The sequence below is a fragment of the Ipomoea nil genome, unplaced genomic scaffold (assembly GCF_001879475.1).
Source record: "Ipomoea nil cultivar Tokyo-kokei standard unplaced genomic scaffold, Asagao_1.1 scaffold0268, whole genome shotgun sequence".
Classification (NCBI taxonomy): domain Eukaryota; kingdom Viridiplantae; phylum Streptophyta; class Magnoliopsida; order Solanales; family Convolvulaceae; genus Ipomoea; species Ipomoea nil.
The window spans coordinates 2,233,157-2,257,532 of NW_017616696.1; the positions used below are offsets into that span (position 1 = coordinate 2,233,157).

A 24,376-nucleotide genomic window follows, 5' to 3' on the forward strand; every position below is an offset into this window, starting at 1 on the left:
TTATGGAATTATGAATGTACAATTATTGATCGAATTATGAACAAAGAGCTCTGACATTATGAACTTACAATTATGAACATATAGTGATAAAATTATGAACATAGAGCTCTAAAATTGTGAACATAGAGCTTCAAAAATTATGAATGTACAATTATGGAGTTATGAATGTACAGTTATAGAGTTATGAATGTACAGTTATAGAGTTATGAACGTACAGTTATGGAGTTATGAATGTACAGTTATTAACATATAGTAATAAAATTATGAACATATACTCCTATAGCGAAGCGGTCTGAAATTTAAAAAAAAAAAAAAAAAAAGAAGAAGAAGATAACAGTGCATGCTGGACACGAGTTCATCGCATAACGATTGCAGTCCATTCGGCCTAGTCTAAGCAGACCACTATCAGTCCATTCGGCCTAGTCTAAACAGACCACTATCAGCCCATTCGGCCTAGTCTAAGCAGACCACTATCAGCCCATCTTGGCTGAAATAAAACCACGCAAGGAGGCCGATAGCCTTAAATTAGAGACGTTATGCCATGGAACCGTGTTCACCATTCATGGTGAACGGTTCCAACGGTGTTAGTACACCGTTATTTTTTTTTTTTTTTTTAAATTAATTACGTGACTTTTCTTCTTTATTTTCACATTTTGCGGTTTCACTTTAATTTGAGGTGAACAAAGATTTCGGACATTCATAAATTATGAATTCATGCCTGCACATTCACTTTGGAACCATGCCTACACATTCCCGTCCGAAATCACGGACATTCATAAATTATGAATCCATGCTTGCACATTCACTTTGGAACCATGCCTACACATTCACTTTGGAACCATGAGATTATGAATTTTCTGTTATAAGATTATGAATTTTCTGTTATGAGATTATGAATTTTCAGTTATGAGATTATGAATTTTCTGTTATGCGATTATGAATTTTCTGTTATGAGATTATGAATTTTCATTACATTCATAATTTCGGACATTCATAAATTATGAATTCATGCCTGCACATTCACTTTGGAATCATGCCTACATATTCCCGTCCGAAATCACGGACATTCATAAATTATGAATCCGTGCCTGCACATTCACTTTGGAACCATGCCTACACATTCACTTTGGAACCATGAGATTATGAATTTTCTATTATAAGATTATGAATTTTCTGTTATGAGATTATGAATTTTCAGTTGTGAGATTATGAATTTTCTGTTATGCGATTATGAATTTTCTGTTATGAGATTATGAATTTTCAGAAAATTCATAATCTCATAACAGAAAATTCATAATTTGATCAAACGCGCGCCGTTAACTCCACATCCGCGAGTTTTTTTTTTTTTTTTTTTGCCTAAAAACGACGTCGTTTTGCCTTGTGTTCACCATTCTCGGTGAACACGATTCCATGGCATAATTTGCGCTTAAATTATGTTGTGCATCCGTATGCGGATACACAGCATAATTTAATAAAACGCGCGTGCATGATGTATACAGATGCAAAAACGGTACATTCGAGTCGTTTTAATAAAACGCTCGTCTCCCCTTAAAAAAAAAAAATCAGGTTCGATTCCCAGTAACAACATATGAACTAAATTTCCATAATCTAATCTATGAACTAAAAATTCCAGAATGAATGAACCAAAATTCCATAATCGATGAACTACAATTCCATAATCGATGAACTATAATTCCATAATCAATGAACTATAATTCCATAATCTATGAACTAAAATTCCAAAATGAATGAACAATATAATGTTGTTGCTGGGAATTGAACCTGAATTTTTTTAAAGGAGAGACACACGTTTTTTAATAAAACGACGTCGTTTTGGCATCCGTATGCACCATAGTGCATACGGATGCACAGGCATAACGATTGCTTCATATACACTGCCCAGCCCCAGGCCACAATTAACACTGCCAAGAGCCCATTTGGCCTTAACCACTCCACCCCTCCACCCCTCCCAACCCCCAGTCGACACAGCTACAACAAAACCAAAGCCATTTGCATTTCTTTTTCCAGTATTTATTATTGCCAATTATAACGCGTCAGGTAGGGGTCCAACCTACGACTTTCTGCTTAAGAAAGCAGACGCGGAGAGGAAAGTGTCGAACCTACCACATAGTTCTTTGTCATATCATACTTAAAACAAGTAGGTGGACATTAATTACATCCTTCCATGGTAAGCCATGGCGCCACGTCTCGAATGTATTACTACCAATTATAATGCGTCAGGTAGGGGTCGAACCTACGACTTTCTGCTTAGGAAACAGACGCTCTATCCACTGAGCTACAAACGCTTATTATGTGAAGTGAGGAGAGGAAAGTGTCGAACTTACCACATAGTTCTTTAGCTATCTGGTTGTCATATCCTACTTAAAACAAATAGGTGGACATTAACCATTTAGCCACATCCTTCCATGGTAAGTCACAGTGCCACGTCACGAATTGAGCAGGGGTTGAACTCAGCCAACCCCGCCGACCCCAACAACATTGCAAAATTATTAAGAACTTAAATAGAAGATTAACCATTAAGACACTAAATAAATAGTAAATTAGATTGGAATTGCCAATAACAAAGCGAAGTCACAACTAAACTAGCAACAAAGATCCATATGGCAAAAAAAAATAAACTAAAACATCATATTAAACTATTTTTTTTATTAAAAAAATATCATATTAAACTACAACAAAGGCAACGTAAATTCATATGGTATTGTCATTTGCTGCAAATTTACATATACAACTATTACTATAACAATTACTAAACAAATTATTGTATTTCTATGTCTTTTTTGCTTTCAACTTCAACTTGAATAGCCTTCTCAACATCACTTCGCAATTGCTCTATTTCCTCCATAACTTCGTTCTTCATATTTTTCAACTCTAATTCAACCTTTTTTTCGAATCAGATTCAAGCTCGTTACCCTTCCACAATATGCTTTTCCAAATAAAATATCCATAACCACCTTCCTAGAAAAATCCAACCATTCAAGAAAAGCATAAAATTTGAAAACAACGAGTTGAAAATCTAGACAAAGTTAAAACAATAACCTATAAAATTTTAAAACAATAACTTAGATAATTTTAAAACCTAAAAATTTATAAACATTTGTACCTTTCACTGTTGACACCCAAAAAATTGTTGTTTATTGTCTCATGATACACATAGTAATGATTTCAATCCACCACGGCAATAGGAAGGCTCATAATGTAAATTTAGTCTCAACTTTGAGGGAGATTTTGGTGAAACTCCAAGAAGAGAAAAGATAAGAGCTTGAAGAATCTATGTAGCAAGAGGAAGAGACTAGGGTTGCGATTGTGAATGTGAATACACGGAGGAATTAGCTATAGTTTATTTTTTTTTTTTGAACTTTTTTTTTTTTTTACTTTTCTTATGTGGCAAGCAGTGTTGCAAAAATCTTGCCTAGGCACCGATTAGGCGCTAGATGCTGGCCGGCCGACTAGCGTATCACCATAACCGCCTAACCGGTGGTTTAGACGGCTAGCCGACTAGGCCACTAAGGCGCTGACCGCCTAGGCCTCTTAGGCACCGATCCGACTAGGTCGCCTAGTCGACCGATTAGTTGTGCTATTGTTCCACTCTTTTTTAAATGGATTATTTATCTCAAAACGACATTCTTTTGTGCGAAATAACCCTAAATTGTTCAAACTTTAGATGTTTTTAGGTTAATATTTAATATTTTAGTATTAACTATTAAAGTATTAAGCAGTTTACAATTATCAAGTCTTAAAAAATTTTAAAAAAAAATTAAACAAAATTTTAAAAAATAAAAAATGCACGGCCGCCTAGGCGGCTCCCAAGCGCCCAAGGAACATCTAGCGATTTTTTCAACCATGGTGGGAAGACAAAATATTAATTATATTGCCCAGTCAACTACCACGAAGGACTTTACTAGAGGTTACTGAGGGTTAACCGGTATTGGGCGTTGATGCTCTAAAATTAAGAGTTCGGGTGTTTAATTTCAACTTTTAAAAGCTCAATAGTCTAATTAACTTCTCGTGTAAAGTTTAGGAGTCAATTTTAAATCTCCAACACAAATATTATAAGCAAATTTGGGAGTTAGCTCTGCAAGATGAAGTCTCAAGAAATTGGACTCTTGAATTGGGCATTATTTGAGGTTGTCTGCAAATAGAAGAGGTGTATGTTCAAACACAAATATGCATATTAGCAGAAGTTTTTTGCTACAAAGCACATTATATTAAATCATTCTCCAAGTCCTGCTACGATATTATGCTTGTCAACAAATTTCATGAGCTCATTACAAAAGAGCAAAGCATTTGTCCATCACTGCAGCTGTATTTTTATCAACTCAGATTGCATTTCTCTCATATAATTTTTTTAACTTAAGCTTTCTACGGTTTATAAGAAAATAGATCTTTGCTCTCAGATTCATTTCAAAAATAGGAATAAGAATTATTCATATACAAAGATTCAGCATTTCATCTTCCCATCACATTCATTAAAAGGTAAAAGCTTAAGGTTAAGACTCAGCATGTAACTTCGCTAAAACACTAGAACGCGTCAGGTAGGGGTCGAACCTACGACTTTCTGCTTAGGAAACAGACGCTCTATCCACTGAGCTACAGACGCTTGATGACTTTAACTTTCTCTCTATAAATAAGTGTTATTGACTCAGCATGTAACTTTGATAAAAATCTAGAGCGCGTCAGGTAGGGGTCGAACCTACGACTTTCTGCTTAGGAAACAGACGCTCTATCCACTGAGCTACAGACGCCTGTTGTTTGCAGTAGAAATTAAATTCGCATAAATGATCTTTTATGGGCTTACGCAGAAAAAATGATGCACCAAATATTTAATGCCTGTTTTTTTTTTTTTTTTTTTTTTTTTTTTTTTTTTTTAAGATTTCTCCTTTTTCTTCCCTTTTTTGGGCAATTTATATTGTGCAAAACGACGTCGTTTTGTACCTTTTTTTTTTTTAGAAATTTCATTTTCTGTGTCGACTGTTAACTTCTTTAAAAAAAATCTCATGTTTCAAAAATTTATATAATTGTATAATAGAATATATATAATTGTATAACAGAATGTACATAATTGTATAACAGAATACACATCATATTTTAAAAAGTTAATACACATAATCTAACATAATACATAATACACATAAACTCTTAACATAATACATATAAATTCTTAACATAATGCACATAAACTTTTAACTCTTAAAAAAAATTTCATGTTTCGGATGTACATAATTGTATAAAAAAATGTACATAATTGTATGAAAAATGTATATAATTGTATAACATAATTATATAACATAATACACATACACTTTGTTGCGTCAACTCCCACACAACTTAACAAAACAACATTGTTTTGGGAGACGCGGAACACACATTGCTATGTGCGCCGTGGTGCACGGTATAACGATTGCTCTTTTTCTCCTCCATCTTTCTCCTAATTGAAAAAAAAAAAAAAAAAAACTATCTGTTGGTGATGACAATCTTATTTTACTTGTCAAATAGTATTTATTGGCTTATCATTTTAAAATTCAACTTTTTTATGGTACTTTTAAGAGTAAATGTCACTTTTAGAGTTTTAGTTATCAACAATTGTGACATAATTGCAATTTACACATTTAATCATATTTTTAAATTTTGCATCGTCATATTATAACTTTGGAGTTAGTCTTCTGTTCAAATTTATTTTATTCCGCCATTTAATAAAGAGAGTTATTGTTTCTTTATAATTTTAAAATGAGTTAATACCTAATATAGTCATCAACTATAGTGGTTTTACTCAATTTAGTCCTGTGTGACTTTTTGTACTTAATTTAGTCATCGACTTTGACGATTTTACACAATTTAATCATATGTTTGTTGGATGCTAAAAGTAGGGTCAACATGGGTAATTTTCTCCCTCTCCTCTTTTTGGTCAAATTACCCTCCTCTCCATAATTCTCCCTCCCTCTTCTTCATCGATGGTAAAATCCGCAATTCCCTTCCCTTATATCCTCAAGCCCTAGAAATCCAAAAGTTTACCCAATCCAATCATTGATAAATTGGCAGAGATTATCGATGGGAATGCGACACGAAAAATTGGAAGCAAACACACACCAAAATATGCTTCGCAGAAAGAAACCTTGGAAGTAGTTTATGTAAATAACCAATACTTGAACCTGGTTAATGGGGGACACCACCTTCTTCAGAATTTCACCAGTGCACAAAAATTCATCAAATTCGAACTCAAATTGTATGTTGGTGTTTGCCTGCTAATGTGTCGAGAATGGGAAATCTCCCCTTGAAATCTCTTCATGTTAGCTAAGCATGAAAATCTCCCCTGTACATAACTAAACATTGGCTAATGGATAGGTGGTTCCCCTGTGTAAATAACTAAACACCTTTAAGCAAGAGAATGTAGTTGTTGGGAAATGGCAGCTGACAGGAGGGTAATCGGACTAACAAGAACAAAGAAAAAATTATCATTTTGACCTTGCTTTTAACACTCAACAAACAAAATTACTAGCATAAGACTTCGAACTTTTGGCCAAGCTCGATGAGTGAGGAAATAAACCTCACAAAGAAATAAATTGTATAAAATCATCAAAAGTCAAGTACTAAATTAAGTTCAAAAAATCACTTAAAAACTAAATTGAGTAAAATCATTAAAGTCGAGGACTGTATAAATTATTAACTCTTTTAAAATTAACTTTTTTATTTAATGGTATGGTTAGGATCAAATTTTACTTTTAGTTATCAATTATTTTGACATAACTGTCATTGACACTTTTTTATTTTTTATTTAAAAAAAATTACATCATTATATTATTAATTTTCATTTGTTTGTCATATTTAGTCTTCCATTTAAATTGATTTCATTCCACCATTTAATAAAGAGAATTATAACATGTATTTCATCATTTTTAATTAAAAAGACTTATGAGAAAGAAAGAGAAATTACATGTTAATGCAAAATACATAAATGATCAAATTACATGTTGGCCCTCTTTGTTAAAGGTAAACTAGCAAATTTAAATGGAAAACTAATTATGATAAACAAATAAAAATAAAAAAAGTAATAAGACAAGAATATAATAAAATGTTGACGATATCTCAATAGTCAATACTAAAAGTAACATTTACTCTACTTCTATATATTCTTTAAATTTACAAATTTGACATACTAATAATAAATTAAATACTCCGTATTATCTAAAAAATCAAATTGTAAATAAATTAAATCAAATCTTATTAATTGAATTGAAAGATACAACGGGAAAAGGAAGTAGGTGATAAGCCCTCACGGGTTTAACTTATCAGTTCAGCAGACAGTATTTGAAAAAAAAAAAAAAAAAAGATAAGAGTATAAGACTGATGGAGTAGCTGCTAAGTGCTACTGATGGAGTGATGGAGAAGTGTACAAACTAGGAAGGACTCCACTTGTATTGTTCTTATTATAATAAATTAAATATACACAATAAGCCATACTCCAAAAAAATATACACAATAAGCCAACAACAAACTGCACAATCAGTCTTTCACACTAAATTATCATTAAAACTACTTAGTGAACTGACGCCCAAGTTCTTTCTACTCTATGCCAAATCTGAACATTTTCATCTACTACTTTTTCCAGATCCATCAAATCCAATTCACATTCTTTTCCCTCTTTTTGCATGTGAAGATATTCCGAATACTTTAAACAGAAATTGATCGATTTGATTTAATAATAGAAGACTGTACGTAACCTGGGAGTGTGATTGAGTGAAAGGTACTCATCCATCCATCCTTAACCAAATATCAATGGTTCGATTCTTGACTTTGGGTATGAAGGAGCGTGTCAGCCTTAAATTTACAGGCCAGTTGTCCCACACGGCCATACTAGATGCTTACAATTCAGAGAGGAGATTACTTACTTTGTAACTGTGTTCGACGGTAGAAACCCTAGAATACACCCAGAAATAGAAGACTGTACGTAAAATTGACACTATAAAGGCGGTGTTAATTCAACACATTCATTGCCTGACAAAGCAAGCAAAAGGACAGAGGGTCCTCAACAGCTGTCCTTCCACTTATTGCCATGTAATGCTTTGTTTTGTTCCCTTCTCTAACATTCCTTCATCTATGCCACATTAGGGCTTCCCCACCTACTCAATAATTCTCCATGGACACATTCTCTTAGCACTCATCATTCTAAACTCTTCATGCATAGAATGCCAAACTAGGATGTTCACACTAACCATCAATGGTGAATTGCCTATGTATCTCACATGGATTCCAAGCACTATATACCTATTTGCTACCTCCAAAAAAATTTCTAACAAACATTTCTTCATCTCAGTTACACTTCTCAAAGGTTGTTAAGTACACTTCTGGTGGGGCTCCAGGGGTTGATACATTAACTCAAAACTTCATCATATATTATGATACCAGGGAAGATATTATTGTGTGCAGCCTTTTCTAGCCCCAAAAGTCACTACCTACAGGTCATCTATGCACTCAAGTCAAGCAAATATGGTTTTTCTTGTGCACAACGTCAGCACATGTCTGAAGCATTGCATTATACATGTGCACGCCATTTTAGCTGCTCAGTAAATAATACAAAAATATAGAATATAGCTCATCATATGTTCCCAGTTTCATTCATTCACATAATCAAATGTATCATGTATGTAAATGTGATTTATAGATATACTCTTAAGCCTAAAGTTTCTTACCTGTGAGACTTCATACGGTTGCTATGTTGATCTTTCATTCTCACATGCCACATCTTAAATTTCTCTTCTGTTCTTAGTTTAGGTTCATACTGGCCCTTGAGACGCTTTCTTGATGTACTATCCACTCGTTATCTACAGCATCTTACAAGTTCAGTATGCATTTGCTGGATTAGCTGAAGCAGCATTATCTGAGAGTCATGGCAAAGAAGAGCAGCTGGCTCACTGCGTTGAAAAGATTTTTTGTTTCAGACACGGAATCCAGACCAGAAAAGGTAAATATGAGCTGAGCTGCTCATGTAATCAGTAGATCAGATAGTCTTAATTCTCGAACTTGAATTGCACCTGTATTTGTCTGCAGGGGAAGAGAAAGAGATGGATGTTTGGCTTGTTCATGGACCACCCACCACCACCAAGAGAACAGCAACTAAGTGGAACTACTGGAACAGAAGACAAGCGGAGCCACGGTGTTGTGAATGTTGAAGTTTCAAGTTCTGAAGCTAATGCTGCTTCTGTGCCTTCAACAGTACCTCGCTGCGTTGCCTGCCCACCTGAGGCCATTCGATCTGTCAATCAGCAAAAGGAGGAAACCACAGAATTGTCAGCACATAATCTTAATGTCAATGTTTCACAATGCTGTTATGAATATGACTGGGAGATTCAAAACCTTGCTGCCATTAAAATTCAGACAGCTTTTCGTGGCTATCTTGTAAGTTAATCTTCTCTGTTTCATCAGATGAACATATATTTCATTCAATTGGACACCTTAAAGTTCTCAAAAGAGCATACATGACAAAACTGGAATGTGCAGTACCAAAGGAATAGGAACAGGAATCTATCCTCCACTAAAGATTCGTAAGAATTGTGTGAAGTGTTACTATTATCTTAAGTTGATTAAAGATTCATAGGAATTGTGTACAGTGTCATATTTCCAGCCAAATACAAAAAAGTAAGTATATAATCACCAATGAATTCATCCAGAGATGCATAAACTCATAGAGAGACTATTGTTTCACAATGAAAACAATTTCCAGATTCCAATGAGAGATTAATTATAATCCATTTCATATTTTGTTGATGAAGTACTTGCCCCTTTAGACCTATGTGGCCTTTTTATAGGCAAAAAAAGCTTTACGAGCACTGAAAGGGATAGTAAAGCTTCAAGCTATCATTCGAGGTCAAGCTGTTCGACGTCAAGCTATTGTCACCCTTAAATGCTTGCAGTCCATTGTAAACATCCAATCAGAAGTCCGAGCAAAAGGCTGCAACATGGCAAAGAAAACCCTGGATGTTAAAGAAAACCAATCCCAGGATCCAACGGAGAAAGACATAAGGGTACGTAAATGCTTTTATAAAAGTCATGACATCAAATAGAAACTAAGCAGTTCTTCCACTGGATGAAAGTGTGGGTTTAATAGTATGGTGTTCTACAATGGAAGAATTCTGTAACCTGGCATAATGACTAAAGTTACCTACTTATTATATTATAAAAATATTTAATTGATGGCACTTTCTTCAAATATATAGATAGATTTGAACAGCCAGAGAGGGTGGGACAGTAGAATTTTGTCAAAGGAAGAGGCAAATGCTAAGTCCTTGAGCAAGAGGGAGGCCTCCTTCAAGAGAGACCGTATAAAGGAGTACTGGTTAACTCATCGGGTAAGTATCTCGCATCTGATTCCTGTATATTCTCATCATATCTAAAGTTTAGTACAAATTGTGTCACAAAGAAATATCTATGTTTCCAGAAGTCAACAGAGTCGGAACAGGGTAAAGTTAATGCAAGAAGATACTGGTTGGAACAGTGGGTGGATTCTCAGCTAGCTAAAAGAGAAGATCTTAGAACTCTAGATATTTTTTCCACAAGTGCACGAATGAGAGAGGAGTTTGAACAAAGAGAGTATAAATTAAGAAATTTGCAGAAACATCAACAGAAAGAAGGCTTGGTTTCTGCCACACATGTTCCAAGAAGATCATTTCACCATAAAAGGCAGCATTCCACTGGTGATGACAGTCCTCTTGTGGCCTGCCCTACTGTTCCAACTTATATGGCGGCCACCAAATCGGTTGAAGCAAAGGCTAGATCAATGAGTTCACCAAGGCTACGCCCTATAAACCTTGATGTCTACTCTGAGATTAATTCTCCATATAGGTATAGGCTCTCACCTATATCCTCTATTAACAGTGATGCCACAATAAACAGCATGATTGGCGGTCGTCCAAGTTTCACCCAAAGATCACCAGGTTTAAAGAGTGTAGCTGGTCCTGCAAGATCAAAGCAAAAGTCTAAAGGATATTAAATTGGAGCTCAAGTTCTTATCGCCAAATTGGCATCCTTATTGTGCCCGCAGATGATTAATGATAAAAGAGAACACGTGCATCGTAATATTAGGATGGCTTGTTTAAATTTAAGATTATTATAAAATCAGTTCCGTAATGTCTCAAATGAGCATGTATTCCTCAAACATTAAATAAGCATCTCAAGCTGGCTGCAATTCCCTGTGAATATTACAAGTAAAGACTGATGAGTATTGCCATGTTTAAAGGCTTTCTCAAGGAACTAATGATATAATTCCCAGTAGAAGAGCCATGTCCCTTGGTGTGGACGGGGTGATGTGTTTTTTCAATTAGAAGGCGAACCAAATCAGTTGCTTATCAAGAAGAGATACTTTTATTATTTAACAAGTTATCAAGAACGCCATCACAGCATTAAAAAATATAAACAAGAGTAGAGCAAATACTCTTGTTAGCAGAATCATAAGACATTTTCTGCAATTGGTGAGGCGGATATCCTTTATCATGACCTTTCCCTGGATTGCTATAAAAGCAACTGTGATTATTGGATGTAATACAATTTTTATTGAGTCATCACTGTCTAAAATGCATTTGCATTTTCAGATCTTTCCCAGTTTCAACTTTCTTCTCTTTTTAGTTTTGAATTAGTCAAATAAAGAAGAAGTGTGGAGCTGAATACTAATAATAAATCAATACAAACCTGAATATATGCCTTTCTTTATGCTGATAAATAAACGAAAAAAAGGTTTACAATCTGAAGCAAAAACAACCATAAAATTGTTACTTACCCCAACCAGCCATTGTTACATATGCAACACTGACAGTCCAAACTAGCAGTAACGGCAAAAAGTCTGTTCCAAAACTCCAAAAGCATCCTATTATGAGCAGCAAGATCCTCAGGGTATAAAACTAAACCGAGAAAAAAGACCAGAAAATCAATAAGTACTGGGATTTCATGTGACTGCAGGAAAACCATTGTTTAGTTAATTGTACAATGCACTACCATATTAGTGACTAAATAACATTATCATTTTCACCTACCCCCATTCTAAGTCAAATAAAGAAAAGTAATTCTAATTAGTAGTATTATTAGTATATTCTAATCACAAATTACACATCAATCACTTTGTTTAGTACTCCAAGATTCAAACTTTCATTTTCTACTCCATAGGACCATAAGTGACAAAAGCAACAGAAAACATTATAATAAACTCACACTTGCATATTCATTGTTTATACCTCAGTATAAATCTGGCAATGTCTTTGCACTGAGAGAACACAAAACCCTAAAAAAGCTCAGCAATGGCCACCCAGCTCCACCTCCTGCATCCCCTCCATTCTCTTCCACGCCCTCTCAAAACCTTAAAACCAAAAACCATATACATCCACAAGCCGAAACTGAGCGCCATCGCGACTGCTAAGCTGCGGGTGGCAGTGATTGGTGGCGGCCCGGCGGGGTCTTCAGCGGCGGAAGCTATGGCGGCGGGAGGTGTAGAAACATTTCTCTTTGAGCGTAGCCCTGCCACGGCTAAGCCTTGCGGCGGCGCCATTCCACTCTGCATGCTGGAAGAGTTCTCCATCCCCACCGCCCTCATTGATCGCCGAGTCACACAGATGCGAATCGTCTCCCCGTCGAACCTCGTCGTCGACTTCGGGAAAACTCTCAAGCAGGATGAGTTCATCGCCATGCTCCGCCGCGAAGTTCTCGATTCCTTCCTCCGCAACCGCGCCGAGTCCAGCGGCGCCATCCTCGTCAAGGCGCTCGTAACGAAACTCGAGGTCCCTACATCAAAAACGGAGCCTTACGTCATCCATTACACCATTGACAACACGCAGAAAACCCTAGCAGTCGACGCCATAGTGGGCGCCGACGGAGCCAACAGCCGAGTGGCCAAGTCGATCAAAGCCGGAGACTACGCTTGCGCCATAGCCTTCCAAGAGAGAATCCGACTCCCCGATGAGAAAATGGAGTATTACGAAAACCTGGCGGAGATGTACGTCGGAAACGACGTATCCCCGGATTTCTACGCCTGGGTGTTCCCGAAATGCGATCACGTCGCAGTCGGGACAGGGACAATCTGCTCAAAACCAAACATCAAAGCATTCCAACACGGCATCAGAGCTAGAGCCCGAACCAAGATCGAGGGCGGAAGAGTGATCAAAGTAGAGGCTCACCCAATTCCAGAACACCCCCGTCCGGTGAGGATCCGAGGGCGAGTTGCTCTGGTGGGGGACGCAGCGGGGTACGTGACAAAATGCTCCGGCGAAGGGATATATTTCGCGGCCAAGAGCGGAAGAATGTGCGGCGAAGCAATCGTGAAGGCGTCGGAGGGCGGGGAGAGGATGATCAACGAAGGGGATTTGAAGAGGGAGTATTTGAAGAAGTGGGATGACAAATACTTCACAACTTTCAAGTTCTTGGACTTGTTACAGAAGGTTTTCTATGGCAGCAATGCAGCCAAGGAGGCATTGGTGGAGCTGTGTGGAGATGAGTATGTTCAGAGGATGACATTTGAGAGCTATTTGTACAAGAAATTGTCTGATGGGAATAGATGGGAAGATGCCAAAATGTTAGCCAACACAATTGGGAGTTTGATCAGGTGTAATTTTGTGGGGAAGCAAATGGAAGCAAATCAAACAAAACTTCTTACACAACTATAGATTATAGATTATTCCCCACAACCAAACCAAACCAATCATTTAGTAGCAAGCTACATCTCTTTTCTTGTCTTTTGTCCTGCAACAATAAACTTTAGTTCAAATCTAAACAGTCAATGTATCAAAAACAATATCATTTGGCAACAACTACATTAAATTCAGTGAAATGCTTTGCTTGCTTTAATACTCTTGAGAGTGGGTGAATCTTGACCAGTCTCTACACTGTTTCTCTTCCTGCACTTTGATATTCAGCCACTCAGTTCAATGTCACAACAAGTGAATACTTTGATCACTGTCAGGAACTTATATGTTGTAAACTTCAAACACACCATCAAGGTTCACCAAATTTCTTTCTTCATATACAAAATAGCAGTATAGCACAACAATCAATTACAGACACATAAAATAGCTACTTTCCTCTTATTTGTTTGTCCCTTAGACCCAAAAGGTGTAAGTTTTATGTTGATGTGATCTCAACTTCTCGCTTGGGCCGATTACGTTTACTTGGAGTTTCTATCTCTTCCTTCGGGGAGGTGGCGGCGTTGTCATCATCATCTTCCTCTGTTTCCAATATTGATTGCTCTATTGCAAGCTAGTTGAGCAAAAAAAAAAAAAAAAACTGTTAATATTTACATCAAGACAAGTTAATACATTCTGTAAAACTGTTTGGCATATATTATCAACTAAAAAGAGACTACATAAATATTTACAGATGTTTTCAGCCAAAGTCCATAGGAAATAACAGTGTCATGACAAATCCAGTTGATCATTCCAATGACAGAACAGAAACTCTAGTTTTGATGCAAGGTAAATTATGCGGGTAAAAAAGGATCAAGAACTATAGTGCAATGACGGATGCATACCTTACACTACTACCAGGAACCAAGGGCAAATCAAGCTATGAATTGTCAGACTCTTCACTGTCTAGTTTGTGTCTAGTAGACTAGTGATAACTGAATGCATGCTATTAAAATTTAAACAAGTGTGTGAACTGTAAGAACATCCATCTACTTCCCATAAAGTAATCTTTGCTCAGTTAAAGACTCTGAGCATCCAATCCCAAAAACAATTGGAAGAGGGTTATAATGCCAAAACATTATTAAGCAACCCATATCGAAAGGAGATGATATTAGTGTTGACACTTTTCCCAAATGACCCTTACTGGAATATCCAGTACTGTATTAAGCAATCCAGAGTTAACTAGATGATACTCTATTACTCTATATTACTTTTAATGCTCTATCATGAATGTTCAGAAGCCCAGACAGTAGGGCAAAGAGGCCAAGCATCAGACTTGGTTTACAACTCAAGGCATAACCCCATTACTATGCTAAAGCATCCAAGAACCCACCTAAAACCAATTGACGTCCAATGAGTGAAGTAGGTTCAGGACCATATGGAAATTAACACACACAATGAAGCAATGCATAACTCTGATACCATTACCAATGCCAGGAGGTAATATTGGTACTTATACAACTCTAAATGATAGCTTTCCCCAGATGACTATCACAAAGCTATTCCCTTATGGTTCAGCATGTAAAAACTCCATTCAAGTGATCAAGTCAAAGGGCAACTGGCAACAATAACAAATATGGAGTACATTTTCTATCAACTATAAATTTTTAAATTTTTCTTTTCCTTCTTGACAAGTTAACAGGATTTTTATACTACAAACTCTCCCCGAATCCATATCCATCAAATAACTACTATTCCGTAAATTAATGGTTTAATGCATCATAATTTAAGCACACCTGGGCTCTGGCAAGTGCATTCAGCAGCGACCTATATTGAAAAGTATTTATGAAATCTAATTTTCATTTTACAAAATTAACACTCAAATTTTCTTAAATTTATCTATGAAAACGAAAAAAAATTGCATAATCTAACATGAAAATAATACATCACATTTATTATATGTTGATGAAATACATGTATATATTTAGCAGAAGGTCCACAGCCATTCATTCAACACAAGGAAGAATTAAATTAAACAAGAAATCATCTCAAAGCATACATAAAAAATGAATAATCATTAAGAGAAATTCGAACTTTACTGATTTTACAAAGGTATACGTACCTCTTCGAGGTATTGCTGGTCGAGCTTATCCGCGACACGGATGGAAGCAACGACGGTGATAGCAAGCATGGTTATGGGGAAGACGAAGGCGAAGATGTAGCTGCTGTTCCCCGCTCGCGTCACCACGGAGATGCCTCTGCTCTTCCGCCCCCGCCGCGGGCCAAATACAAGGACCGGAGCTTTGCTGCGACAATTGAGAGGTGGAGCGACGGGTAATAGTGGCGGCGCGTTTGGCTTGTAGGATAACGGGAGACTTTGGGGACAGAGAAAGTTGGGAGATGCAATTGGAGCTGCCATTGCCATGGATGCTCTATCAGCTCACTCTTCAATTTGTTTTAATGATTTCAAAACAAATTTGCTCCATCATTTTAACTTTATTTTGTTTTTGGCCCATATTTATTTGTGAAACACTTTCCGGGCACTTCGAAATTGAATATTAACATTATGCCCAATATAAAATTGTATTCCAAATTTTTACCTCCAATCGTCAAGTCTTGGTGTTCTTTACTCGAAGTACATTTCCAGGTAATGACTTAAAATTAAACACAACATTACAAAAAACACATAATGATACTAAATATAATAAAGCCTTATAAGATTAGAATGCGTCAAGCCAAGAATGTCATTATACAGACGTTATGCCATGGAACCGTGTTCACCATTCATGGTGAACACGGTTCCAACGGTGTTAGTGCACCGTTATTTTTTTTTTCTTTTTTTTTTAATTAATTACGTGACTGCCTACACATTCACTTTGGAACCATGCCTACACATTCACTTTGGAACCATGAGATTATGAATTTTCTATTATGAGATTATGAATTTTCAGTTATGAGATTATGAATTTTCTGTTATGCGATTATGAATTTTCTGTTATGAGATTATGAATTTTCATTACATTCATAATTTCGGAGTTTCGGACATTCATAAATTATGAATTCATGCATGCACATTCACTTTGGAACCATGCCTACATATTCCCGTCCGAAATCACGGACATTCATAAATTATGAATCCATGCCTGCACATTCACTTTGGAACCATGCCTACACATTCACTTTGGAACCATGAGATTATGAATTTTCTGTTATAAGATTATGAATTTTCTGTTATGAGATTATGAATTTTCAGTTGTGAGATTATGAATTTTCTGTTATGCGATTATGAATTTTCTGTTATGCGATTATGAATTTTCTGTTATGCGATTATGAATTTTCTGTTATGAGATTATGAATTTTCATAAAATTCATAATCTCATAACAGAAAATTCATAATTTGATCAGTAACGCGCCGTTAACTCCACATCCGCGATTTTTTTTTTTTTTTGCCTAAAAACGACGTCGTTTTGACTTGTGTTCACCATTCTCGGTGAACACGATTCCACGGCATAATTTGCGGTCATTATAATACACTAAAAAGTATATATATTTTTTCGTTGAAACTATGTGACACAAATACACAGAATAACATATATAATATTACACAACATTACTATTTTCAACTAAATTGTTAATTATCATAGAAAATATAACACTTTGAATTCGAAATGCAATACTTTTTCAAAGTAACATGTATTATATAGAATATTGGAAAAAATTAAAGTGTTATTTTTATCTATATAAAATAAGTACTTTTAATTTTAAAGAAAAAAAAAAAGTTTACCTTCATTTTATAAAAATGCAGGACATGTGAGATCCTCATCAACGACAGCTTCATCAATTTTATCCTTTCCATCAAAACACATGTTTTCACACTCCATATTTAAATAGTTTCTGAAAAATATAACAATGAAATAGGAACTTAGAAAACTACGGAGTATATTTTTTAAAAAAATTGATAATAGTTTTATATTATTGAAGTATTATTTTCCAAAATTTTGAAACATATAAATTATCACATGAAGAATTTATGAGTATAGATAATGTTCCTATATTGATGAAAATAATTTATAGGTAAAGAATTAGGGATTTGAATGATAGAAATTCCCATTAGTCGAGTTGCAATACTTACCCGAGTTGGAGGTTGCGGCATAAATAGAGGCGGAAAAGATGTGATGAGGCGGAGGAGATTGGAGGAGACAGAGGCTATGTTTGGTAAATCTGGCTAAAAAAGTAACTGAAAAAATATAAGTTATAAGCTGAAAATTGAAGAATGTTTAAAAATGTTTGGTAAAATAACTTTTTAATAAGCTGATAAATGTAAAAAAAAAAAAAATGACATTTTTACCAAATCGAATAAAAAACCGTTCATATATATATATATATATATATATATATATATATATATATATATATATATATATATATATATATATAAACATAATAAGTTTCAATCCAGGTTATGTCTCTGGTTTTATGTCCGTTTTTTCCGTTAACTTTTGTTGTACATTATGCTATAAATGTTGTACTACATAATTATTTGGACAAAAATAACCTTATCGCTATAACTTCTGTTATCTTTCACATTATTATTACCATGCACATACATACACAATATCTTTTTCTTACATTCTTCAATTGGTAAGTATGATTTTATTTAGATTTTAATTAAATGTTACCATAGTTATATTTTTTTTTTTTGAAAATATATGTGGTGCTTTATTAAAAATATGTCGAAATAATGTCTGGTGGGAGAAGATCCCAGTACATAGCAGCCGATTGCTGATATGCTGAAGTAGCTAAGGCATGAGCTATAAAATTGTCTAGTCTAGAAATAAAATGGAAAGAACAAGACTGAAAATAAGCTGTAGCTGCTCTGCAGGCGTCAATGGCATAGCCGACGTAAGTGCGAAACGTAGTAGACGGTGTAGTAAGATAACGTTGTAGCATTAAACAATCTGTATATATTTCGATGTTCTGTTCCCCTCGATCCTTTAACCATGACAAAGCCTCCTTGCATGCCAATGCCTCGGCCATAAGTGGTGAGAAACAATCCGGGAGGGGTGCACTAAAGGCCGCGACATACCCTCCATTCATGTCTACGAGGATTGCCCCAACCGTAGCCTTGCCCGTATTGTGTATAAACCCCGCGTCGATGCGACATAGCCTCCGAGGTGGCTCTTCCTGTACAATACCGTGAGGTCCGAGTGGCGCATGAGAGCCAAGATGTTGAGATTGCGTTGCAGGCAGTGGTACGTGGTTTTGGACTGCTGGCGGGTTTGCCCTTCTCCATGCATGCAATGCCGAATTCGCTGCTGCCAACAAAGATTGTGGCCGTGGTAATAGAGCATTCCAAACCGCCCCGTTCCATGCTCTCCAAATATTGTAGAGGATTGATGCTGCATATAACATCCCATCAAAATCTAAAACATTTAGGAGCTCACCAAACCAAATATGAAAAATATTCGTTATAATATTGGGGATTGGAAGGTTGGATCGGTCCCAAATGTTCTTTGCAAATTCACATAACACTAAAGCATGCATAGTGTCCTCTTGAGATGATCCACACATGGCACAATATGGGTTTACTTCTACACTCTTTATAAGCAAGTTAGAAGTGGTAGGCAGTATATCACAAATGGCTCTCCATAGGAACATTCTCCATTTTGGGGGTATTTTGAGTTTCCACAAGGTTAACCACTTTGTAAAGGTCCCATTCTCATTCCCATAATTACCAACTATTAATCTGTATCCGCCCTTTACAGAATAAACTCCTCTCGGGTCCCCAGGCCAATACCAAGTATCATCATAATCCGGAGAAACTGGTATTTTAAGAATATTTGCCACATCACTATGATGAAAAAGATCAGTTAAAATTGAAAGATCCCAAGTCCGTGTTTGTTGATCAATCAATCCCACCACCTTAGCATCCTGTAACTGTACTGGCATCTCTGTTTGTATCATGGGGTCTTGGTCGTCCTGTAACCAAGGATGGGTCCATATGAGTGTAGATTCCCCATTTCCAATCCTCCGTCTTACCCCACTACAAATGATACTCTTGGCTGCCATAATACTCCGCCAGCAGAAACTAGGATTATTTCCCACTTGTGCATCAAAAAATGAGCCTTTGGCATAATACCGTGCTTTATATATACGAGCTACCAAGGACTCAGGTTTAGTAAGCATTCGCCACGCCTGTTTTCCCAACATAGCCAGGTTAAAAGCACGCAATTCCTTGAATCCCAAACCCCCATATTTCTTAGGAACACACAGTTTGTCCCAAGCCTTCCAATGTATCCGTCTATCAGTTCCAGAGTCCCACCAGTAACGATTCATAGTCCTCTCAATCGCTGTACAAACAGAAGTTGGCAGCAGGAAGACACTCATTGAAAAGGTAGGCATGAATTGTGCTACACTTTTCAATAAAATTTCTTTACCTGCCTGTGATAATAACCTCTTATTCCATGACCCAATTCTTTGCCGGATTTTATCCTCTATATATGCAAAAGCTGCCTTTTTGTTTCTCCCTACAAATGAGGGGAGTCCCAAATACTTGCCAAAATTAGGAGCCTGGCCAACTCCCAGAACTTGCGCCACCATAGTTATATTTAGTAATATATCATTCCTATAATTTCTATGAATGGTAAATCATATATGTGTGTATAAAATACATATATTATTTGTGTATATATAACTCGAATTATAATTTTTAATTATTTGTATTTATCAATATTCTAATATTGGGCATAAATTTTTGCGCATCGCATACAAAATGCTAGTATATATATATATATATATATATATATATATATATATATATATATATATATATATATATATATATGTTAAGAATTTTTTTGAAAGGAATCCTTCTATATATTAAAGCCATATAGCCATGGCCAATCAAATTGCTTCATTTTCCCGCTCACTTAAAACTACGTCGTTTTGATCATTGTGTGTTTAACCTTCACATTATTTTTTTTTAAAAACACATTGCTTTAAAGCCACTGATCAGGTTTAGCTTTGGTTAATTATCTATTTGGATGGCTGAATTAATGGTTTTGAAAGCCCCGAGCCAAGGCACGCCCGCATAATTCCAATAACCTGGGAAATCGAAAAATAGGCTGTAAATTACAAATTTCATCTGAGTAATGTGAATACAAAAATTTTGAAATAACATTTGAAATAACATAAATACATAATCATTATGATGTATTGTTCCAAAGAGGACTCTTCGTTTCTCGAGTCCTTATTTAAGTCTTCTTCTATATAAAGAAGTCGACTCAGATGAACAATTGCAACCCTGAAATACTTTCGCATAATACGTATTACTCTGCCAAAAAAAAAGTCTTCCCAATATGTATATGTGAAAGATATCAGCCCTGCACATGCGAGCAATAAGAGTTAGATACCAGATGTTAGAGAAGGTGAAATCATCAAAAGTAAATAATGTTTATTTCACAAGGTGAAATCATCAAAAGTAAAGAATGTTTATTTCACGATGAGGTAAAAAACAAATTCCAATTTTGTTTGTTTGTTTTTTTTTTTTTTTATCATACTAACGCCAGTTTTCCCAGGTCTTTTTGTCTATGTTTTATGAATAAAAATAATATGGACTTATGTAGTGTTACTTTACTTACCAGAGACCTTGATGTATGTATGTGCCTATATATATATATATATATATATATATATATATATATATATATATATATATATATATATATATATATATATATATACTTTTTTAAATATTCAATTGGCAGGGATGAAGTCAACAGTGAAGGTGTTAATGTTAAGAAGGTTAAACTGGATTCCATAGAGATGGAAAAAATCTAATTGAGAGGTAATTGGATTCCATGGGCTTGGATTCATACCTGAAAGCCATCTTTCACAGTGTGACTATCTTCTGCAGTAGAGAAGTACATTCATACCAGAAAGCCATCTTTTTTTTAATGATTATGAGCTCTGCTTTCCATGTGACTATCTTTGCAGTACATTCAAAAGAAAACCTTCAAACTTGAAAACATAGTCGATGAGAATAGTGCTATAAAGTGGTAGAAAATGGGGTCTTTCACATGTACAAATTGAATTTCTTCGAACTCAATTGTATGAATCAAAATTTGTACAGCATACAATATGAGCAAAACACATTGAAGTTGTGATGCAGCCAAATTTGTTTTTTAGAACTGTAAAACATTTAAATCCAAGCAGCAATAGAGGATAAAAACATCAGAGTGTGTGGATTTTGCTATCTATGCTCAGCAATAGAAGTTTTAAGGGATAAGGGTCAAATAAGCCCTCAAAGTATATTGATTTGTGCAATTAAACCCTTCAACTTCAAAAAGCTCCAATCAGAATCTCAAACTTACAAAAAAGTGCAATTGACACTATTTTGCAGGTTGCCTTCAAGTTACCGGTCAACTACTTGATGATTGGATTCTTCAAGCTGATTTGGAGAGCTGACGTGGCTTCCACATATTTTTAAAAATAATATATTATATTAAATTTAATTTTTAATTAATAATAACAATCATAAATAAATAAATAAATAAAAATTTTAAAAAAATCTTTTAAATTTTATTGGTTGTTTGTCATCCTCGCTTATGGCCACCGCCCACCGCTTGCTCTCACCGGCTCACCCCACACCGGGAAGAAGGCAGCCCGTTACTGCTTTACGAGATTGGCTCATCATAGGATAGAATTTTAGAAAATAGGAAGTAACCGGGGAGATGCATCAGTGGAGGACATTCAAGTTTTTTTAGGAGAAGTACTCGGGGAAATTGCAGTGCTCGGAAGAAGAGACAATCGGAAGATCGAATGCTGCACTGGCGGCAGAGGTAGGAACGTCTTGGGCTGCGATGACGGCACCGTTTCTCTACTGGATCGAGGCCTCAAGTTCAACTACTCCTTCCAAGCTCATTCTTCCTCTGTCATCTTCCTTCACCAGCTCAAGGTTTTTTCATCCAGACTTTTAATTATTGGATTTTTCCCAAATGTGTTCATGAATACCCGTGATTACTCAATAGATCAGCTATTATGCTCTATGCTAAGCAATTTGAGAATAGTTTGTGATGATATTTTGTCAGTACCCTTTCTTGTGCGAGATATTTTGATTCCACTTAGTTACTCTTGTGTTTGCCTTGTGTATAATTAGGAATCGAAATTCCCAGTGCCTGTCATTCCAATTTCGAGACTCGGATGTGGGTTTTATGAATATTTTCAAATGCGAATTATACTATAATTATGAGTTCTTTTGGAAGAAGGCATCGACGCAACGACGTCGACAGGTTGGTGGTGGCAATGGTGGATGAAAGCCTGAAACCGAAAAGTTTATTTTGATAATAAACCGAAAAGTTTTTTAGCCTGAAACCGAAAAATTTAATTGGTTTTTTAGCACTATAAAATAATCAATACTTACTGTGTGAAAGCTCTCTGTATCGCCATGGTTGCCGGAGTTTTTTCATCTGGTCCTTAAGCTGATGTGGCGGTGTGTAGGTGATTTGTTCTTCTTTGGTCTTCCAACGCTGACCATGAGGAATCAACACTCAAAAGATTGGTCCATGCTTCATAAAATCTGTGGAACGGTAGAGCATATGAAATTTCTAAATCGGTAGAGTGAGGTTGTGTTTGAAGACATGAGAGCTGAGGGGATGAAATTGAAGGCCGAAATGGTGAAGAATGGTGAAATGTTTTCTTAAACGAGTTGGATGGCAGTTTATACTTGGGCTCAGATTTATGTTGGGCTGATCAGACATGTCAAACTCATTGTTTATTAAACTGATCAGCCCAGAGGTCAAGTAACTGCAAAATTTCTATGAAAAATGGGAATGCATATCAACAGGTTATTTCCAGTTTTTTTTTTTTTTTTTTAATTTCGAAAAATAATAATTAAAATAATTTTTTATATATAATGTGACATTATGACATCATATCATATTTATAGAAAACTTGAAAGTAACCTGTAAATAATGATATTTGCACAATTTTTGAATGTTTAATAGTATAATTGCACACTTTTTTTGTTTGATGGTTCAATTGCACAATGTGTAAAAGTTCAGTGGCCTATTTGACATTTTTTTCTTATTATTATTAACAAGGTCAGAAAAGTGTAATTACAATGAAAACTCATGAATGAAAAGTGAGCATAACCAACATTTAGGGATGAAAATACAATTTCCCTTATATTAGTATTATATTATTATTAAATATTAGATTATAACTTTGTAAACAAAATTTCTTTTTAGTTCAACAAAGATGAATTTAGCACAAAGAAGCAAAATTGTGCACATTTTTAATTTGAAAAATTCTTGCGCTCCCTATTATTATTAGAAGCAAAAATTCTTGCTCCCTATAACTCTTTAAGGTTTATATATTTTTAATCCAAAATTGAATGGCCTACAAACAAATAGAAGAAAACAAAATTAACTTCAAATACTTCAATGATTATATGCTAAAATTTAAATATTTTATTGCCAAAAATTACCTTAAAAGGAGACTTAGTCTTCATCCAGTTGAGTATGGCTTCTCAACAACATTCAGAGTGGTTATGAAAGCTTTTAATTTTTAAACAATAACTATATTAAAATGAACAATAAAGCCTTACAATTTTTGGAAATACTTTATGAAATATTTGAATGGCCTACAAACAAATTTATGAAATGTAATTGAGTTAACTTTCAAGTGTATGTTTACATCCAGATGTGTCTGGCTTCTCATGCATTTTGGACAGTAGATGTGAAATATCTTAAACATGCACT

The 24,376-nt window shown here is 35.3% G+C and overlaps 3 protein-coding genes, 1 long non-coding RNA gene and 3 other non-coding genes across 12 annotated transcripts; 2 read left to right on the forward strand and 5 right to left on the reverse strand.

The window, feature by feature from the left end:
• Positions 1-2,233: 2,233 nt before the first annotated feature.
• Positions 2,234-2,306, reverse strand: TRNAR-CCU. The gene has a single exon. It is a non-coding gene; the product is annotated as a tRNA-Arg (tRNA).
• A 2,242-nt stretch (positions 2,307-4,548) lies between these two features.
• Positions 4,549-4,621, reverse strand: TRNAR-CCU. Its single transcript has one exon. It is a non-coding gene; the product is annotated as a tRNA-Arg (tRNA).
• Positions 4,622-4,693: 72 nt separating this feature from the next.
• On the reverse strand, positions 4,694-4,766 carry TRNAR-CCU. Its single transcript has one exon. It is a non-coding gene; the product is annotated as a tRNA-Arg (tRNA).
• Positions 4,767-7,941: 3,175 nt separating this feature from the next.
• Positions 7,942-11,332, forward strand: LOC109148064 (protein IQ-DOMAIN 14-like). 5 transcript variants are annotated; one of them, XM_019295821.1, is made up of 7 exons: positions 7,942-8,477; positions 8,786-8,821; positions 8,874-8,980; positions 9,067-9,414; positions 9,825-10,040; positions 10,233-10,364; positions 10,454-11,332. In XM_019295821.1, the coding sequence occupies exons 3-7, from the start codon at positions 8,906-8,908 to the stop codon at positions 11,003-11,005; spliced, it is 1,323 nt and encodes a 440-aa protein (XP_019151366.1). In that variant the 5' UTR covers positions 7,942-8,477; positions 8,786-8,821; positions 8,874-8,905; the 3' UTR covers positions 11,006-11,332. The 5 variants fall into 5 exon arrangements, with proteins under 5 accessions (XP_019151366.1, XP_019151383.1, XP_019151376.1 ...); XM_019295838.1 differs by having other exon boundaries at positions 8,791-8,821; XM_019295847.1 differs by lacking the exon at positions 7,942-8,477 and adding an exon at positions 8,585-8,659.
• Positions 9,186-12,332, reverse strand: LOC109148099. 2 transcript variants are annotated; one of them, XR_002048762.1, is made up of 5 exons: positions 12,240-12,332; positions 11,789-11,909; positions 10,872-10,970; positions 9,671-9,967; positions 9,186-9,271 (listed from the first exon to the last, which is right to left on the reverse strand). It is a non-coding gene; the product is annotated as an uncharacterized LOC109148099 (long non-coding RNA). The 2 variants fall into 2 exon arrangements; XR_002048761.1 differs by having other exon boundaries at positions 12,217-12,299.
• Positions 12,218-13,805, forward strand: LOC109148056 (geranylgeranyl diphosphate reductase, chloroplastic-like). The gene is made up of 2 exons (XM_019295810.1): positions 12,218-13,661; positions 13,700-13,805. Exon 1 carries the CDS (start codon positions 12,303-12,305, stop codon positions 13,659-13,661), a length of 1,359 nt encoding a protein of 452 aa, XP_019151355.1. The 5' UTR covers positions 12,218-12,302; the 3' UTR covers positions 13,700-13,805.
• Positions 13,665-16,092, reverse strand: LOC109148092. The gene is made up of 2 exons (XM_019295867.1): positions 15,739-16,092; positions 13,665-14,250 (listed from the first exon to the last, which is right to left on the reverse strand). Exons 1-2 carry the CDS (start codon positions 16,039-16,041, stop codon positions 14,116-14,118), a joined length of 438 nt encoding a protein of 145 aa, XP_019151412.1. The 5' UTR covers positions 16,042-16,092; the 3' UTR covers positions 13,665-14,115.
• Positions 16,093-24,376: the final 8,284 nt, after the last annotated feature.

What these genes read in the sequence shown, in the direction of transcription:
- LOC109148056 (XM_019295810.1), top strand. Translation starts at nt 12,303, where the DNA reads ATGGCCACCCAGCTCCACCTCCTGCATCCCCTCCATTCTCTTCCACGC.
- LOC109148064 (XM_019295821.1), top strand. Translation starts at nt 8,906, where the DNA reads ATGGCAAAGAAGAGCAGCTGGCTCACTGCGTTGAAAAGATTTTTTGTT. An exon ending in CAGCTTTTCGTGGCTATCTT is followed by an intron (nt 9,415 to 9,824) that starts GTAAGTTAATCT and finishes GCCTTTTTATAG; the next exon opens with GCAAAAAAAGCTTTACGAGC. An exon ending in CAACGGAGAAAGACATAAGG is followed by an intron (nt 10,041 to 10,232) that starts GTACGTAAATGC and finishes TCAAATATATAG; the next exon opens with ATAGATTTGAACAGCCAGAG.
- LOC109148092 (XM_019295867.1), bottom strand. Translation starts at nt 16,041, where the DNA reads ATGGCAATGGCAGCTCCAATTGCATCTCCCAACTTTCTCTGTCCCCAA. An exon ending in ACCAGCAATACCTCGAAGAG is followed by an intron (nt 14,251 to 15,738) that starts GTACGTATACCT and finishes TTGCTCAACTAG; the next exon opens with CTTGCAATAGAGCAATCAAT.